The sequence below is a fragment of the Lepus europaeus genome, chromosome 3 (genome assembly GCF_033115175.1).
Source record: "Lepus europaeus isolate LE1 chromosome 3, mLepTim1.pri, whole genome shotgun sequence".
In the NCBI taxonomy this organism is placed as follows: Eukaryota; Metazoa; Chordata; class Mammalia; order Lagomorpha; family Leporidae; genus Lepus; species Lepus europaeus.
In genome coordinates this window covers 151055509-151076207 of record NC_084829.1, presented here as the reverse complement: position 1 = coordinate 151076207, position 20699 = coordinate 151055509, and the positions used below count along the sequence as shown (strand labels likewise).

Genomic DNA, 20699 nt, shown 5'->3' with positions numbered 1-20699 from the left:
CTGCCTTTCAAGTAGCTGAAAATCAACATTCTGAAGAAAATCATTTTAAAGGGAAAGGTGCCTACAGTTTACCTCTGAAACAGTCTTGGTTTCACATCTTTCCCTCATTAAAGGCACACAGAAACCTTCACGAAAATCTAAAACTTTTTCCTTTCATTCTCAGGGCAAGGTGGGCAACAGCAACTCCCCAGCCTTCCCCAAGTGTTTTAGTGTCTCCAGTCACGAGTAACAAATGTAGCCTCCCCACAGGACAGTAACAGATGTCTTCATCGTTCTACCAGTGACTTCCCTTTCTTCGGTTTTTTGGTTTTTGGTTTTTTCCCTAATGACTTTTCTAAAAACAAATGTTAATATAGAAATAATAACAAAAGTTTAGGGAAAATTGTGCTGAACATATGGAATTTTTTAAAAGAGGGTTGCAACATTTTCATCTTTGTATAATCATTTCATATGACTGAAGAACCAAAAATCCAACTAAGTTTCAGGTGGGTCTCTGAGTGCAGAGACTGATATACAGAATAAAGAAATCAGAACCACAAGCTGCCCAATCGGAGACCATGCCTTTGGCTTGCTTTGCCAGTGGATGAGGCAGCACCCCGGTACTCCCCAAAACCCCATCTATAACTCCCTGGTCTGTTTCACCCAACTCCATTGCCACCTCCTGATTGCTCAATGGCGCCAAGGCCCCAAAGGGGGGCAGGACATTTTTTCACAGAAAATATCTCACAGTTGGTTTAAAATGTATATAATAGTGTTTACAGAGAGTTTTTCAGTTTCTTTGATCTATCATGTAATTTCCAGGCAAAATCCTCACAGGATAACCACAGTTGGAGGGGGAAAAAATGGATAGTGGCAGAAAGAAATTATTCCATGGGATGAGATCCTTTGCAGGACACCATGAAGTGTTTGGGGTGCAAAGATTTAAACACAAATGTCCCCAGCTCCCCCAAGCCCCTGGATTGCTGTCCTCTCATTGCCATCACCTGATCTTAGAGCAAAAACATTTTTTTCTGTGATGGCCACCTGACTGCAGACTGAGAGCTCTAGGATGTCTTCTGAGGTTGAAAGGCAGACAAAAGGAAAGACAGGAAGACATCCGGGAGGACAGAGAGAGACAGGGAGGGACGAGAAAGCTCAGAGGCCCCCAGGGGATCCCTGGCCCACATGCCACTATGTGGGAACTAACTGCCAACAAAGGCCATTTCAAAGAGTTCCGGTCCCAACACAGAAATCAGTTAAAGTGATGAAACCCAAAGTGGGAACCAGTAACTCCAGTTGCAAAGGAGTTACTGCTGATATTACAGATGCTGATATTAGAAGAATTGAGGAAAAGATTATTAGACTTGATTTCCTTTTCATTATGATATAGCAAACAAGCTCAAGGCCAGGGCCAGCCACTTTTCTTTGCATTGAGACTTCTTTCACCGGTATTCTCCTTGAGCCAACCTTTAAGTGCAGCAGGGACAAAATACGGTCTCCTTGTAACAGTGGTAAGAGACATTCAAAGAGCTGCAAGTGAAATTCACTCAGGACTCACTTGTTATTGAGTGCAGTTCAAGAACACAGTAAGTTGTAGGAAATGCTTTTGAATTCTACTTAGAACACTTAAAAAATGACCCCTATTCGTTTATTTACAGTGTTAGTATGCAGTTACCATACTCCTGAGTTTTTATTCTTGTAGTGCCATAGCTGCAAACAAGAAATACCTCTCTACTGCAAAAAACCAAAGGTGATGTTTCCTGGCTGATAACCACACTGCAAATAGGTGCAAAGGATTCATGAGTATTAGGTTATTAATAAAAAAAAATCTTACTTTATTTTAGAATCCGCTGAGTTTTTAAGATAGTTTAACATATAGGTGCATTATAACCAATTTTTAAAAATTCAGTTAACTTTTTTCTTTAAATAATGGCAGCTTTTAAAATTAACTAATGAGATTGTAAATACTTGCATGAACAATGATAATTAATTATTTTCCCCTAAATGTCATTTTCTTTTAACATTCCTGGCTGAAGAGTGAAACTTTCAACAGAAACCACAATTTTTAATCTAGGGTTATAAAAGACCAAGTCTGTGAAAAACAAACAAACAAAAAAACCTTATTTAGATGGGCTATTGCTAGACTGGAACTTTCTGAAATACTTTCATTGTTGCCCTTTATTAAAGAATCATTTTTGTTGGGGCCAGCGCTGTGGAGTATTGGGTAAAGCCACTGCCTGCAGTGCTGGCATCCTATATGGGTGCCAGTTCGAGTCTCCACTGCTCCACTTCCCATCCAGCTCTCTGCTATGGCCTGGGAAAGCAGGATAAGATGGCCCAAGTCCTTGGGCCCCTGCACCCATGTGGGAAACCCAGAGGAAGCACTTGGCTCCTGGCTTTGGAATGGTGCAGCTCCAGCCATTACAGCCATCTGGGGACTGAACCAGCAGATGGAAGACCTCTCTCTCTCTCTCTGCCTCTCTGTAACTCTGCCTTTCAAATAAATAAATCTTTACAAAAATTCATTTTTGTTAAGGAAATATGAAATGCCAAAAGTTTTAGAAAGTATGGATACTACAAATTAGAGACATTTCTTATCTTTAACCTACACAAATCCAAGAAAACTTCAAAAAAAGTTTAAAGGTTTTTTTTGGGGGGTGTCAAAAAAATGTTGACATCTATGCAGTTTTTTCATAATACATATTTCCCATGAACTTTTTGTAGACTGCCTTGTACATAAATTTAGCTCTCTTGGGGCCAGCGCTGTGGCTTACCGGGTTAAGCTGCAACTGTAGTGCTGGCATCCCATCTGGGTGCTGGTTCGAGTCCCAGCTACTCCACTTCTGATGCAGCTCTCAGCTGTGGCTTGGGAAAGCAGTAGAAGATGGCCCAAGTCCTTGGGCCCCTGCACCCACGTGGGAGACCCGGAGGAAACTCCTGGCTCCTGGCTTCAAATTGGCACAGCTCTGACCGTTGCAGCCATCTGGGGAGTGAACCAGCAGATGGAAAACCTCCCTGACTGCCTTTCAAATAAATAAGTCTTTAAAAAAAAAAACTAATAGAGACTCATATACAATAACATGATGCTAGTGGCAATGAAGGACACAAACTGGTGAGTAAGCCTGAGATGAATTTTAAGTCCTAAAAATATTTGACCTTAGCAACCACCCCAGATGACAGTAAGTCCTGCACATGCGGGTTCATGCCTGGGGCTCAGAAGTGTAAAGGCCAAATGGAAACCCACAACAAATATTCAAGTTTGAGGTACAAACCTTGTTTCTGAGACCACTCAAGAAGAGAAACTTGTAAAACGATATATGCATAACTTTTTAAAAACCATTTTTTAAAAAAGTAATGTCTAAGACTCTTCTTTAAGAGTGGGGGCAGTGTCCCTGCTCACTAAGAATCACACACACTGCACACAGAAGGGCTTCACGGGGGCTCCAGTTCTGTTCAGTCTAGAGCTGGTGATATTTCCTCAAGTTCTAGAAGCCTCAAACAAACCAAGATCCTATTATAAAACCACAACATTTAAAGATCCTAAGGTGCTACTACCTTCTTATAAATGCATTTATAGTCATCATATTTATTTATTTACAGTCATCATATTAATAATCTATTTGTAGATGAGAGAGAGATTTTGGTATGCTTGTCTTCAACCCTGGTCTTCTGTGACATTAAATCAACTCATTCACCGCCTCACTCACTCAGCATTTACTGTCCACTACAGGACAAGTCCTCAGCTATGTGGGAACAGACGAGGCAGGTCCTTGCCCTGGGGACATCTGGGCACATTCGACAATGTACAGTTGGACTGATTCATGCTACTGATCTGCTCACTCTGCCCTACCAGTATTCTGAATCTGGTGGACTTGCTGTTTTTATGCTTCTAGATTCAAGAATCACCAAAGCCTCTTTTGCTTTGAACTTTTATTTGGCAAAGCAGCACTGCATAAACTGTGCAGTAACAAAGACACAGTTTACACAGCATGTTAGATTCGTATACATTATCAGCAGCAAATTAGAAACACACACACACAAACAAGGCTAAGCTACAAGTCCCCTATCACTTTTAGAGAGGAAGAACGAACTATGTCAGTCAGTCCAATCAGAGCAGCAGAGTGCTGACGCCTGCCATCCTCAGTTTCGGTATTTACAGTGCCTAGTTGGAAGGTAACAAAGCAGCTGACTGTATCTATAACATGCTATTCTATGACACCACATCAAAAGCTTTAAAAAGAAAGCTCATCTCTATTTCTTAGTAGCATCTAACAGATATCCAAATACCAAGAATCTTAACTTGTGAATGGTGGTGTTATCTGATACACAGAAGAAATTTGATAAATTAACATCAGAACAAAATTAAGTGTCCAAGAAAAGGAAAACCACTCCTCAAAATCAGTCATAAACTAAAATTTTCCATTTTGCAGAACCCCTTCTTTTCCTATTTTAAGGTAAACTGTGGGCATGTGAAAGAAGTAACACACGCTCTGCCTACTCTGCAGCCCTCCTCTGCCAGTCGGGCTCTGTGCCTCTTTGAAGAATTAGAAAACCCTACAAAACCACACATTTTCATGCTGAAAATAACAGTGTGACAAAGTCCAAAACAAGCTGTGATGCTGTTGGTTTCCAAAAAGCTTTGAGGACTGAGATGAGCAATCCACTGAAATATCATAGGCTGGTCAAGCTGATGTTCTTAGAGTTCATCCCTGGGGAAGGAAAGAGAGAACGCGTGAGCAGGGGTTACACACTACAGATCCTGGCTAAGAGCTAACATATAACTTCCGAGCCAGTGAAGATGCATTGAGCCCCGAGCCTTGTACCAAAAAACTGAGAGCAAACACTCCCAGGGCAAAGCAAAAATGGAAGCCAGTCATCCCACACATCTTTCATGCTACTCCAAAATGCACTGTAAAACCCTACAGGCCTGAGTTCTGTATTTTTTAATTCTAAAGATAAGAGTTCTCACAAGAACAGAAATTTCAGAAAAACTGCAACTTATAGATGTGGGAACATTATTGCTAATACTTTATTTATCATAAAATCACGACTTGAGAATTCAGAATTCACATATTTTCGAGTTACAGTCACAAAAATTTCTTCTTTTGCTAGAGCGTCTGTCAGCAGCTGTGGAGTCCATCAGGCTCCACCCAAACTCCCAGGGAGAAAATCCACCACCTGGAAGCATCCTCCTTCTACCTTGCGGTTGATTTCATAGGCAGTGCTAGCAGCTCCCCCAGACACCATGCGCTGGGCCAGTGTGGCACTGGACCAGCATCTCTCAGTGAGAGGAGGAGGAGAGGAAAGAATAATTTCACACAGTCTATCAACTGTACCTCAATGCCATAAAAGTGAAAATAAATAGAAGGCAATCACTTCGAAAAGCCTAAATGCCTCACATTTGAGGGTAATCTGAGTACCAAAAACATCATTAAATACTCAACTACTTTAGGGATAAAGAAGCATGATATTTGTAATTTAAAAATATTACTTATATGTATATACAGAGTGAGAAAGCAAATGTGAAAAAATGTTAATAATTGGTGACTCTGGATGAAGAAACTTAAGAATTCCTTGTACTATTATAGCAAGAAATTGTCTCTAATAAAAAATAAAATTTAAAAGTTTTGGGCCAGTGCTGTGGCACAGTGGGTAAAGCCTCAGCCTGTGGCACCAGAATCCCACATGGGCACTGGTTCATGTCCTGGCTGCTGTACTTCTGATCCAGCTCCCTGCTGGTGCACCTGGGAAAGCAGCAGAAGATGGCCCAAGTGCTTGGACTCCTGCACCCACGTGAGAGACCTGGAGGAGGTTCCTGGCTCCTGGCTTCGGATCAACCCAGCTCTGTCCATTGTAGCCATTTGGGGGAATGAACTATGGATGGAAAATCTGTCTGCCCCCCTGCTTGTGGCTCTGCCTTTCAAATAAATAACTCATTTAAAAAAGTGTTGAAGTTATTAAATTTGAAAGGAAGGTGAAATCAAGAGCTTCTATTTCATAGGAACCTGGTGGATCAAGCAATTACCAGACAATCTGCCTTTTAGAAAGTCAACTTCAGAAATTGGGCAAGAAAACATTTTTAAAAATTACCTATACCATAAGCTGCTTTACCATCTAGTATTAGGTTTATTTATTGATTTGAAAGGCAGAGTTACAGACAAGGGGAGAGACAAGACAGACAGACAGAACCTAATATGACTACGCCACAGCACCAACCCCTGGATTACCTTTAAATGATAGATCATCAGTTCTGATTCTGCTTTGTAAATTCTTCTAAATAACAGCATTATAATTCTCACAGAATAGTTTTTGCTTTAACTCATGCAAATATTAAAATAGCCAGACTATAGAGAGTTTACCTGTAAAATGTTATATTCATAAACTAAAGTAAACATAAGTAAAATAAATAATTTTCAAGTTATTCAGTTTTTCCTAATGTTCAAATTCTACAAACATGTATTTCTTATCTGATTTACAGGTCATTTCCAATAAATAGTAGAAGGATATACAAATATGTGCTAAATATATTAATTAGGTTAGTAACTATGTATGTTTATTTTATTTTATATAACATAATTACATATAATACTGCTTATTAGGTTGTAATAATGCCATGCTGTTAACATTTAGTCTTATATATTCTTGTATAAGAATAAATAGGGGCGGTGTTATGACACAGTGGGTGAAGCCACTGCCTGTGAAGCTGGAATCCCTGTGGGCACCAGTTTGGGTCCTGGCTGCTCCACTTCTAACCCAGCTCCCTGCTGGTGTGCCTGGGAAGGCAGCAGAGGATGCCCCAGGTGCTTGGGCCCCTGACACCTGCCTGGGAGACCTGGATGACTCTCCTAGCTCCTGGATTCCTCTTAGCCCAGCCCTGGCCACTGTGGCCATTTGGGGAATGAATCAGTGGATGGAGGATCTCTCTCTGTCTCTGTCTCTCTCTGTGTCTCTCTGGAGCTCTGACATTCAAATAAACAAAATCTTTAAAAAAAAAAAAAAAGAACAAATAAAAAGATGTACTACCAAGAAACAACAATCAAAATTCATAAATATTTTCTAATACATAAATGGGTTTTGAGTTAAAAACAGCTTTGTGTACTTTGCTTTGTAGAAAGCACTGAGAAACATAAAAAGAATGCCAACAAGAAAAAAGAATTTAGAATATGAAACAATAGGACCAGTTGGATTCCCTAGCATCTAAACTGTCAATCTTAGAAATGCATGATCAGCTGGCGCCGTGGCTTAACAGGCTAATCCTCCGCCTTGCGGCGCCGGCACACTGGGTTCTAATCCCGGTTGGGGCGCCGGACTCTATCCCGGTTGCCCCACTTCCAGGCCAGCTCTCTGCTATGGCCTGGGAAGGCAGTGGAGAATGGCCCAAGTGCTTGGGCCCTGCACCCGCATGGGAGACCAGGAGAAGCACCTGGCTTCTGGCTTCGGATCAGCGAGATGCGCTGGCCGCAGCGGCCATTGGAGGGTGAACCAACGGCAAAAAGGAAGACCTTCCTCTCTGTCTCTCTCTCTCACTATCCACTCTGCCTGTCAAAAAAAAAAAAAAAAAAATGCATGATCAATTCATAACATCTTTTTCGTGTATGTATGCATACCACTTTAAGAATACATCACTCAAAGAGCTTAAAACATGAGAACCCTGAAACATTCCTCAATTTCACAAACCAGAAATGGACCTATTGCATTAACTCTAGTGACTATTAAGGACAAAAAGAAAGGAAAACTTTTGCCAGATTAGCAAGATACTAATTTTGACACAAATACTTATTTAAAATGAAATACAAATTTTAATTGTGTCCCTTCCCAATCTCCTCTCAACATTACAGCCAGAGCCACTTTCTGAAATGTGGTCACGGCTTGGCTTCACCCTCCACGCTCCCTGCTGCAAGTCTAAATGCACTGCACTGGAATGCCCGTTTCCCACGGCCTCTGGTTCTCCTAACTGACTCTGAACTCCATGAGAGCAGTGCTGGCGCCCAGCACAGTGCCTGGCACAGTGGCCACACACTGGCAGAGTTGAAGGATGATACTGAGAAGGTCCTCCACACTGACAGACACTTAACAACAGAACAAACTGCCAGAGAAAAGTAGTAGATGCCTCTTTTCCAAAGGCAATTTACAAAGACCACACTTCTTTTTCCTGTCAAGAACCGTTTAAGCATAGATTATGCCTAAAGGTGATAGAAAATGACACATAAAAACTAGACAACTACTCAAATCTATTCCAGACCTAAATTTTAAAAGCAGGAGAGAGGAGCTGGTACTGTAGCATAGCAGGTAAAGCCGCCACCTGCAGTGCCGGCATCCCATATGGGTGCCAGTTCAAGTCTCAGCTGCTCCACTTCCGATCCAGCCCTCTGCTTTGGCCTAAAAAACAAAAGCAGTGGAAGACGGCCCAAGTCCTTGGGCCCCTGCACCTGCATAGGAGACCTGGAGGATGCTCCTGGCTTCAGATCAATGCAGCTCTGGCTGTTGCGGCCATCTGGGGAATGAAACAGTGGATGGAAGACCTCTCTCTCTGCCTCTATGTAACTCTGCCTTTCAAATAAAATAAATCTTACCAAAAAAAAAAAAAAAAAGCAGGAAAGGTTCTGAAGGGAGAGGTGGGAAGGTGATGGTGAGAACTGATTTCAGACCGCAAATGGCCTACTTAAGTCTGACCCACATGACGTCCTGGTAGAGAGGGGGTACACTGAGGTTATTCCCAGATCTGGGAGTGGCCTCTTCCCTCTGTCACCACCACTCCTGTCAGGAATTCCTTCCCAAACCCTGCCATGCCCTGTCGTGGCTGTCCTTGCTCCCACTGGGTTCTAGTAAAACTGTGTCCCTTTTTGCACTTGGACCTGGGGTGGTAAAAGCATCAGACTACTACCCTGGGTATCCCTGCTCCCATGTCAACATCCTTTACTGGTTCCCAAAACCTTTCCCATCTTCTGAAAAGTCCCTTCAGTAAAACCCTTCGAAACTCTGTATGCCCCTTCCACACAATCATGTGACAGCATAACTCGTTAGAAACACAGCAAAGACAGGTACTCAGATGTCATAACTGCATCTGATTCTGAGAAGCCCAACAGCTGTTTACATGCGTTTTTAAAAGGCAACGTCTGTGTTCCAGGCTATAATTCAAGGAAGAAGACTACAATAACATTACATCAGAATAAAATGCAATGCCTAATAAGATTCTTAGAAAAGGTCAATTTCTTTTCCTCTCTTGGAAGCCCCCTCCATGCCACTCTGGGTGGAGGTCCTTGATTCTGATAAATACTTTTAAATCTCAAAAAAAATAAAAAGAAAAGAAAAGGTCAATCTGAATTTACTAAATAAGGCATAACTGTGAACAAACAGATTCGTTACCATTTTTGCGAGTAAATATTCATTCAAAAAGTTCCTCTCCTCTTTCCAGAAAACAAAATTGAGAGGTCTATTAAACTTATAATCACCATTTACATATTAAGAAAATAATTATCTTAAAATATTACTCTTTATGTCAAATAAAAAGAGATTCTGAAACCAGGCTTTACAGAAATCCTCTCTCACTTTGGCATCTACCTTCAAGTAGTCTCACTTGGCTACCAGCACTTGAATGTTCGGATCTTACCCTCCCTCACCAAGGGGAGTGGGAACAGAGAAAAGGCTTGAAACAAAATTCTGATTTTGATGAAAATGAACCAACAGTGAGCACTGAGCCATGCTATGAAGACTCCAAGGCATGGTGCTAGCCCTCTGGGTGGGTTTGTGAGACCTGGGCACTCGCTGGGTGCCTCTTAGGAGCCCCTCCCCTTCCTCAAAACTTAGCCAGAATAGCTTAAAACGTGGCTGGCCTAGTCTATAGAAAGGAGAGAAAGACAGCTGACTCTAAAACAGGCACAGGTCATCAGACTTCCACGAATCTCACTGAAAAAAAGAGAAAATCAACTAAGAGATGGATGTCCTCTCTGGGACCATGACAGCTTTAAAAAGTGGGACAACTGATCTTTCTCTTTCTCCTTATAACAATGGCAGAATAGAGAGCGAACAAGACAGGACGTGATGGGCCCTGCTTTTCCAGACCAAAGCCTTTGTTTCTGTGCCCACACAACAGCTATGATAATGATTATGCCTACAGAAATAGAGTGGCTGATAGTCAAATATCCTTAGAAGGTACTGAACTGCCACTGATAGTCTCTTAAGAAAAAAACCTACTAAAAAAACCCTGAGTGCCAACCAAGTCTCACCCTCCCTTTCCCAAAAATATGAGCTATATCATAAGGGTAGATCATGCAAAATGTCTCGCGTTTAATGTAATGAATTTCTGATGTTTCAATGACAGCATGAAGGTGGTAACCAACACACAGCTCTTACAATCTAATGTCTTAAAATTCACACCCTTTCACCTTGCACGTGTGGAAGAAGAAAAGAGCAGAAGATAAAATCACTTCCACCTAGACCATTGCTTTTCTTTATCTGTTAAAGGCACATATATCACCCCCATCAAAGGCTTCATTTTGACGCTGCCATCTTGTAGCTTATCGTACTGCTCCAACATTTGGTTTCCACCCGCAGGACCAACTGGCAATATCAATCTTCCACCAGGCTTTAACTGGTCTATTAGCTGCAGAGAAAGAAAAACACATACCCACCAAGTTACAGATTTTATATGAACAGCCAAACCATTAGTCAACACTGTAAACAATTTTCAGTGTCCATGGGCAAAAGGGAGAAATGTATCTCATTTACTATATACAAGGGGCTTCAAAAAGTTCATGGAAACATGGAATTAAAAGATAAGTGCATTTTGCTACAAAATATTTTGAAATCCACGCAGTTATTTCATGATACACTTTTCCCCTGTACTTTTTAAGATCCCTTGTCCATATGTTGACAGACTTGTTATTCAGCCTATCAGCCTCCCCTAGCAAACTACTACAAGTTCCTTGAGGACAAAGACTGCATCTTATTCATCTCTGTGTTCCTAGTATCTAACATAGTCCCTGGTATAACTGAAGGACACAGAATGTTTGAACTGAACCACCTCCTGTAGCACTTCCTACTGTGGCACTTCCTCCTGGGGCGGCCAAGGGCAAAAGCAGAAGATTCTAAAGCTTATGTGCCTATTTTGAATCTTTGTGGACTGGAAGAGGGGGGGCCGGGCAAAAGGGGGAAGCGTAGGAAATCAGTAAGAAATCTGTGTCTCAGTTTAAGATCTAGGGCATCACTCAAGCAAAAGTAAGGATACTTGAGCTCTGAATAAACGAGGCGTACTGGCATGAGAAGGGAAGGCAGGCCAGAGTCTCCGCAGTATTAGAGGCGACCCCTTATCTATGAAGAACCAACACTACCCACCAAAAGTCTCTCCAGTCAGAAATGTTCAAGTCATATGCTACCATTTGAACATAGCCTTATGAATCATCATTATTCAAAAACAATAATGAAGAAATCTTACTTTGGATAGCATTAAGGACATCCTCAATTAAAATTTTGGTTATCAGCTAGCCTATATTATTTTTTCCATTTTAATTTTTATCAAAGTAATACTTGCAAGTATTCTTTGTTTTTCTACATTTCAAAGTTTGTAACAAAAGAAAACAACAACTTCGTCCCCATCCCAATCTTGCTCCCCAAATCAAGCAATGTAAAATCCTTTTAGCTGTGTCTTCTAGTGTTACTTTTATATTATAAATTATAAGCTAGATAAGGATTGAGCTCTATTTTTTTTTAATGTATTTATTTGAAAGGCAGAGTCACAGAAAGAAGAGAGGGATACACACACAAAAAGAGAGAGAGAGAGAAAGAGAGAAATAGAGAGAGAGAGAGAATCTTCCATCCACTAGTTCACTCCCCAAATAGCTGCAACAGTCAGGGCAGAGCCAGGACGAAGCCAAGAGCCTGGAGCTTCCTATGGGAATCCCACAAGGGTGCAGGGGGCCTAGCACTCAGGCCATCTTCTGCTGCTTTCCCAGGCACATTAACAGGGAGCTAGAGTGGAAGTGAAGCAGCTAGAACTCGAACTAGTGCCCATATGGGATGCTGGTGTCACAGGTGGTGGCTGTACCTGCTACACCACAACACTGGCCCCTGGATTGAGCTCTCTTAATATATCCATATGTTCTGCTGCCTTTCCCCAATCCAGCCAATCACCTTTTTTTTAATTAAACTAATTTTCAGTTAGGACTTCAAATATATTTTGCTGCCACGCCAAGAGGTATCCAAAGTTTCCTTCTTTATACAAAAGTTTTATTTCCCCTGCAGCTAAGACTGAAGGCTTTTCCTTTTTCATCACTTAATTCTCATTGTAACTCTCTAATCATTCTAGCTACAACAGCTTCTCAATGAAATTTTCAATCAAACTCATTCCATTAGTGTTCTCTTTCCTGTAGACTCTCTTCTAGTGCCTTCCTCCTCTTGCTCCAAACCTGAACTGGTTGTTCTCCAGGCCTGTACAGCTTTCATCCTGGGACTTCCCATTGCAATAATCCTAGGATCTCCCACCACCTCTCCTTCAGCAAATGCTCTACTTCCTAGATCCCATGGCTTTCTCTTTTTGGTTCTGAACCATTGAGGGACAAAGACAGAGAGGCAGAGAGAGGTTCCCATCTGCTGGCTCACTCCTCAAATTCCTGGAATGGCTAGGGCTGGGCCAGGCCGGGCTGGAGCTGACAGACAGGAACTAAGTCATCCCACACCGAACGGCAGGAATCCAATGACCTGAGCCATCACACTGCCTCCCAGAATCTGCATTAGCACAGAGCTAGTCAGATATAGAATCCAGGTGCTCCAATGGGTAACATGGGTGGGTATCTTAACCAACGTCTTAACCACCAGGCTAAACAGCCACCCCAGCATGGAATATTTTGAAAAAGAGATTCAGATGTGTAAGTCTAAAACTATCTTTATTCTATTTGTTTGGTGATATATGTGCATATAGAGTTAGGCTGGAAATCATTTTCAGCTCACAATTTTGATGGTTTGCTCCTCAGGTTTGATTCTAATGCTGGTATTTTGTAGTCTGATACAATTCTAATTACCAATTCTTACCACATGGTCTGTTTTATTTTTCTCAAGTCTTTCAGAATCTTCTTCTCATGCCCAATATCCTAAAATTTGATGAAGATATTGTAGCTCTTTTTTAAAAAAAAACTGAAAAAAATGCACTGTACTGAGCACCCAGTAGATCTCTGCAAGCCATAAAATCATGTCATTCAGTTTTTGGAACATTTCTTGGGCGGGGCTAATTGTTCCTCATAAAGAGTTTCAAAACAGCACCCCTCTTTTCAAATCCATGCTTCACCTCCAATTCCTATGCCTTTTTTGAGTCCTAAAGAGCAAACTACTTGTGCCCTGACATTCCACACTGTAGTCTCTTTGGTTTTCTTCAACCTCCAGCACCATACACTGTGGAGCTCAATAACTGCAGGTGTGATCTCCTACTTAACTGAGGATGAAGTCTGTGTTTTTGTTTGTTGGTTTGGGGGTGATATCCAAGAGGCATAAGCATCTTTACTCTGCTATCTTAAAACTGCAAAGCCCCATGGCACAGCTGTCTCATAGTTTAATAAAATACATGTAGATCCCCATAATATTTTCAAATCCTACAACAACATTTAAGTTCAAGTTGACAAATGTGCTTTGAACCCTGAGATGGGTTCTAGTGAAAAGATGAGCCCTGCACCGACCCCTTCATGAAACATAGTTCTGTATCAGATTCTGACTGTTTACTCTATGCTCCTAAGCTGTAAAAAAAGAAAAAAGATTAAGAACCCTTTGGCCATGTGTTCATATATGCAAATTCACTGAGCTGTTCATTTATGATTTGGATACCTTTCTACATTATATGGATACTTCAATTAATACGTGTTACAACCACAGGCTTGGACTTTTTTAAGAAACAGATAACCAACAGAACCGCAGACAATGAGCCATTTTTCCGAAAGTCATTCAGCCAACGGGCAGTAAATCAATGTCCACAACAAACTGCCCAACTTCCACATTCTTCATAACTGATGTAAACGTACCAACACAGTAACAACAATAAAAACTTTTAGGTTAGGTTGTGGATAAGACTGGGCAGAAGAAACTGTCACTTTCCACTCCTGGTCATCCGGTCGAGTGCTATGCAAAAACTCCTAGGTTAGAGAGACCTAGGATTACAGTGAATTTATCCAAAGATTACTAAGGGCTAACATAACCTTGTCAGAATCTTACTAAACTGAAAAATCAATACTGTACCTTGAACATTTCCTGACTTTGCAATCTTCTCTTCTGGAAAATCTTTCCTTCTCATTACCAACTGTATAAACCCTAGTATTTTTTAATATTCAGTTCAACTTCTATCCCTGTATGAAGTCTCCTTGATTATGCAAAATTCTCTCCCTTGTATAAGTATTTTGTTTTCCAACCAATATATATCATAAGCTAATGACATGCTATAATTGCATTAAATTCCCTGTTATGTATATGATATATCTCTTCCAGAGTACAACCTTTGTGAGGGTACAATGTACAATCTTTCCATTATCTCCCATGCACATAATATAGTATATATGCTGGTATGTAATAGCATCAAACTGATTATCAGGTCATGAACTCCAGAGGGAATTTCCCAATTCTATTATTGTCCTAGTTCTTACTTGGATCGAATACTGCTTCAAGTAAGACAGCCATGAGCTGGGATCTAGTGATTTTCATGTCACTTACATAATTATTTACATATGAGAAAGAAGAGGAGGGCCAGCTAACTGTATCAAACATCTAGAAGTCCATTCTATATAAATGTTTTAAAGTTTTAGTTGAATGAAACACAGAAAAAAATCCCAACTCACTGCCTGGGGCACGACTGGGGCTGCAGCTCCGACATGAATAGCATCATACGGGGCTTCTTCAGCATAGCCCATTCGCCCGTCCCCCACTGGAAGAAAAAAAGTTATGCTTAAAAACCCATTCAGATCAAACGGTGTGAAGAATTACAGCACTGCAGGTTTAAAATAGGGAAAGGACAGATTTTTCTGGGACAACTGGATATTCACGTGGGAAAAAATCTAATCAGACCTCTATCTGATACACACACAGAAATCAACATCAGGAAGATCAAAGACCTAAAGGCGAATAATTAAAATGATAAAGAAATAATTTAAGGACATATCTTCATGACTTTAGAGTAGCCTTAAACAGGACATGGAAATTAGTGGAAAAAATGGGAAGCCTAAATACATCAAAATTAAGAATTTGTACTTATCAATAAGGTACTGATAAGATGAAAAGGTAAACCACACAGGGCTATATAGAGCCAACTCTATATATAGGGGCTAGACTCTACAGCCCCTATAAAGCAAAGAAAAGTACAATCTAATATCTGAGGAAACCCCATGGTCAACACATGAAAAAGTATTCAGCCTCACTGGTTACAAAACACAGAATTAAAATCACAAAGAGATACAGTGCTATACATCCACCAGGTGAACAGAAAGAGTCATTGTTTTGATATCTGATGCTAAAAGTGCATGTAAAAGAATGTAATAATTAGCTCCAAGTATTATTTAGCTTGCATAGGATCTTCTAAAAATAAAAATCCTGCAGAGAAGAAATGTTTAAAGTCTTCACGTACTCACCAACCAGTTGCACTCTCCCTGAAGACAAAAGTGTTGGGTCATCCTTTCTGACGTTGTTTATTGAGTCATCTACTAGCTCTTTAATGTGATCAATTCCTATGACTTTTCCACTACATCCGACCTGGAAAAGAAAATAATTCAATAGCTCACTGAGGTAAATTCATTATTCTCAAGTGTCACTGAAGTGTTTCCTTATTTAAAGTCTTATTCTGCAATGGGAAATAAAAATGAAACAGCTTAAGCCTCCTATTAGATTGCTACACACTCAGTTTCCCATACTTTACCACACATAACTTTCTTAACTATGACCCTCATTGAGTAATTATACTTAAGCAATTAAGAAACTAAAATAAATTATAGTTATAATAATGAGAAAAATTATTTCTTGGAATTCTATTTTTAATTAGTTTTTAACAGTTTGTAAATACAATTCTAAGAATATAATGCTTTTCCCTTCTTCCCTCCTTCCCTTCCCCTCTACCTTCCTCCCCCACCCCCCACTTCCCTTCCCTTTCTTCCTTCTTCTTTTCACTCTTTCAGATAACATTTTTAATTTACATTACAGTTGACTGTAATGCTTAATGCTTAATGTAAAGGCTTAATGCTTCACCAAATAAGAAGTAAAGAGCAGAAAGACCCTAGTTTAGTAGAAATATAGGGAAGGGCTATAAACAGTAATCAAATATAATGATGACCATTTCACCCATATACAGTAACTTTTAAAGTAATCACAAATCATTCGAAGTACAGTAGTATAATATTCTTAACTACTGGTTTCACAAAGGTATAAAGCAATGATTTATAAAATTACTTGTGGCAATACTGATACAAAAGGGCATTTCTGCTTTTTTTTGTTGTTGTTGTTCTCAGATTTCTAATTTTTAAACCAAGAACTTTGAAGTATGATTTATCTACCAATATTTAGCTAAGGGTGGGCATTTGGTGCAGTGGTTAAGATGCCACTTGGGAAGCTTGAATCTCACATTGGAGTGCCTGGTTTGCATCCTGATTCCTCCGCTTCCAATCAGCTTCCTGCTATTGGATATACTGCAAGGCAGCAGATAATGGCTCAAGTAGTTGGGTCCCTGCCACCCATGTGGGAGAGCTAGATTCAGTTCTGGGTTCCTGGCTTTGACTTGATCTAACACAGTTTGTCATAGGCATCTGGGGAGTGAACAAGCAGATGCAAGATCTCTTTATCTCTTTGCATTTCAAATAAAATGAAAATAAATTACTTTTAAAACTAATATTTTATGATAGTGCTATCATTCTTTTATTTAAATTTCATCTAAAAGCCCAAGTTTGAATGTTAAAATATTATATAAAATATTTTTTGAGGAGGGATTTCTATATCTGATTCTACTGCTGCTACTAGAAAAACAAAAAGGACCCAAATATCAATGAAAATTTACTACAATAGAGGTTCTAGGGGCTGGCACTGTGGCACAGAGGGTTAAGCCAGCATCCACAGTAATGGCACACCATATGGACACCAGTTCCAGTCCCTGCTGCTCCACTTCTGATCCAGCTCCCTAGCAATGAACCTGGGAAAGGGCAGAAGACGACCCAAGTGCTTGGGAGACCATGATGAAGCTCCTGGCTCTGCCCTCAGCCTGGCCTCGCCCTCAGCCTGGCCTAGTGGATGGAAGACCTCTGTCTCTCTCTCTCTCTCTCTCTGCAACTCTTTCAAGTAAGCAAATAAATCTTCAAAATAAATAAATAAATACTCTGAAGTCAGACTACCCAGGTACATATTTAAGAGTCACTACTTAATTAACACTGTTTAACTTTCTAAATGTGTAAACTAACTTCTCTTCCTTTGTGTTTGACTCTTCTACAAAACAAGGAGGAAAATGGTACATACCTCATAAAGAATATAAAGATTAAATAAGAGAATACATGAAAAGCACTTAAAACACTACCTCATAGAAAACTTGTGAGAAGCATTATTTAAATTTTTTATATTATTATTATTATTTTAAAGGTAGAGTTAATAGATTAAAAATAGATGGGGGCTGGCGCTGTGGCACAGTGGGTAAGCGGCTACCTGCAGTGCCAGCGTCCCACATGGGCACCAGTTCGAGTCCCCAGCTGCTCCACTTCCAATCCAGCACTCTACTGTGGTCTGGGAAAGCAGTGGAAGATGGCCCAAGTGCTTGGGCCCCCACACCCGCATGAGAGACCAAGAAGAAGCTCCTAGCTCCTGGCTTTGTATCTGCTCATCTCTGGCCCTTGCAGCCAATTGGGGATTGAACCAGCAGATGGAAGATCTCGATCTCAATCTCTCTCTCTCTCTCTCTGCCTCTCCTTCTCTCTGTGTGTAACTCTTTCAAATAAATAAATAAATGTTTAAAAAAATAAAGAAGTAGATGGAGTAGTAAGGACTCTAACTGGCTCTCTAATCTGGGATGCAGGCATCACAGGTGGCAGAGAACCTGCTGTTTCACAACACCTGCCCACTCCATCACTTAGAATTTTGTTGTTGTTGTCCCTGGGGATAGACAGAACATTCAACCCCAACTAGCAGGACTACAAGGGGATTTATTTAGTTTACATTAATGGAAAAGTCTAGCAGTGTATCTGCTATCTTGTGTGGCTGTGTTTAGAAGACAACCAGACATTGTTATTGAAAGTGGGTTTCTTTCTGGTTCATGGTCCAGCTTTACTTTCCCTTATCTTTTGGTTTCATTGTCAGGCTCTACCCTTTGTGAGCCCAAGATGGTGGCCAGCAGCTTCCAAACTACATTCTTCCAAGTTCTCATCTGGCATGAGACAATAGAGTGGACCCAGTTTGAACATAATCCTATAGGTTTATTTGCAATGAAGGTGGTGCTTTTATTAGTTTTTTTTGTGTGTGTGTGTTTTTTTTGTTTGTTTGTTTTGGTTTATTTTTTAGTTAAAATGTTTGTTTGAGAGGGATAAAGAGAGCAAGCTCCCACTTACTGGTTCACTACCCAAATGCATGAAACGGCTGGGGGTGGGCCAGGCTGAGTCTGGGAGCTAGGAGCAAATACACAGGTCTGTCGTGTGGGTGGCAAGAACCCAGCCACTTGAGCCATCCAGTACATTAGGAAAAGTGCCTTCATTATATGCTTCAAGTATTATTGCCAGTGGCTTCACTAGGATAGGATTCTGCAGAGCAGAAGCAGGGCCCCACTAAAGCAACTTGGAGAACAGGTTTACCTTTGCTCAGATAATCAAATCAGACTGGTCACAAGAAATCTTGTGCCTGGAGTCCAGACTGCAAGGTTCTAGTCTAATTGAGTTGGGATTTATGGATACATCTTGGAATAGAACCCACATAATTTGCTGTCGATAAGTAATCATCAGACTCACTAGAATGGAAGCTCTAGGGAGGCAGGAATTTTAACTAATTCTTTTTTAAACTGATGTGTCCTATGCATCTAGAACTGTATCTGGCACATAATAAGGGCTCACATACAGATCTTTTGCTTGTTTTGTAAAGTTCAGCTCCTGGACCAGCGCTGTGGCTAGTAGGCTAAGCCTCCACCTGTAGCACTGGCATCCCATATGGGCATTGGTTCCAGGCCTGGCTGCTCCTCTTCTGACCCAGATCTCTGCTGATGGCTTGGGAAAGCAGCAGAAGATGGCCCAAGTGTTTGGGTCTCTGCACCTGTGTGGGAGAACTGGAAGAAGCTCCTGGTTCCTGGCTTCAGATTGGCCCAGTTCCGGCTGTTGCGGCCATTTAGGGAGTGAACCAGTGGATAGAAGACCTATCTCTCTCTCCTTCTCTTTGTAACTCTGCCTCTCAATAAATAAAATCTTTAAAAAATAAAAATAAAATAAAATGTTCAGGTCCTAACAGATGGCAAGGATTTTTAAAAATTTATTTACTTATTTGAGAGGGAGAAAAGGGCTCACATCCACTGATTTATTCCCCAAAGGCCTTCAGTGACTGAGGCTGGGCCAGGACCAAAGCCAGAAACTAGAAACTCAACCCAGATCTCTCAAATGAGTGGCAGGGACCCAAGCACTTGAGCCATCACTATTGCCTCTCAGGGTCTGCATTAGTAGGAAACTGGAGTTAAGAGTGGAGGTACGTGCCTAAACACTCAGATAACAGAGTTCCTGGCCCAGCTCTGTCAGTTGTGGCCATCTGGAGAGTGAACCAGCAGATGGAAGATCTCTGTCTTCCCCTGTGTCTGTGTTTGCCTTTCAAATAAAGAAATCTTTAAAAAAGCAGTAGTATTTAATTAATGACTTGTTCTTTATACTTGACATATTGTTTTTGAAAACTGTTCTTTTTTTAAATAAATAAATCTTTAAAAATTTTTCAAAAATCAGATTTCTGAGTTTTTAAAATTTATATTAGGAGCCAGGGTTGTGGTGTAATGCACAATGCTAACACAACTGGGAAGCAGAAGGCAGCTCAAGTACTTGAGTCCCTGCCACCGTGGGAGACCCCTGACTGTTGCAGCCATTTGGGAAATGAATCTGCAGATAGAACATCTTTCTCTTTCTTTATCTCTATCACTCAAATAAATAAATGAATCTTAAAAAAAAAAAATCTTAAGTGATGCATATGCCAATGGCTATCTTAATTTAAAAAAGCAAACCCAAAACCCATCAAAACCACTAGTGAAAAAGTATAACATGATTATGTTGGGGACAGAATAAAAAACAAAGTTCTTACCATACGTGCAAAACATGCAGTAAGGATTCCACTTCCAGATCCTACATCAAGAGCTTTAGCTCCTTCATGTAATTGATCAAACAGAAGTTCTAGTGCATATGCATGCTGCCAAAAGAATAGAAACCAAATGTTCATTTTTTCAAGACTTTTACTAAGACAGTGAAAACATGTAATACATGTGTATATATATTTCACCTAGGAACTACATAAAAAAACCTTCACTGTTTAATTAGAATTACTACATTTAGATAAAGAATTCAATTAAAATTTTCAGTAATTTTAGGTCTCATACGTGATTAGCTTCATAATTTAATTAAAATTCAAGGTCAAAAGATTCAAAAGGATTTACAGTGAAAGTCATTCCATTCTCATCCCTAAGCATACAGTTTCACTACCTAAAGGCAAAGAAAGTCACCAGTTTCTTCTGACCCCTTCCAAAACATCCTATGCATGTATGAAAAAATTATATT

The 20699-nt window shown here is 40.4% G+C and overlaps 1 protein-coding gene across 3 annotated transcripts in view; it reads right to left on the bottom strand.

The window, feature by feature from the left end:
• Positions 1–3894: 3894 nt before the first annotated feature.
• PCMT1 (protein-L-isoaspartate (D-aspartate) O-methyltransferase) overlaps positions 3895–20699 on the bottom strand; it is a 46021-nt gene continuing 29216 nt past the window's right edge. The window contains exons 4-8 of one of the 3 annotated variants that reach the window (XM_062186919.1): positions 20230–20334; positions 15576–15696; positions 14790–14875; positions 10357–10582; positions 3895–4688 (exon numbers count right to left, since the gene is read on the bottom strand). In XM_062186919.1, coding sequence (XP_062042903.1) covers positions 10403–10582; positions 14790–14875; positions 15576–15696; positions 20230–20334 — 492 coding nt within the window. In that variant the 3' untranslated portion in view covers positions 3895–4688; positions 10357–10402. The remainder of the gene's footprint in view (positions 4689–10356; positions 10583–14789; positions 14876–15575; positions 15697–20229; positions 20335–20699) is intronic. The other 2 variants (XM_062186918.1, XM_062186917.1) reach the window with 2 other exon arrangements.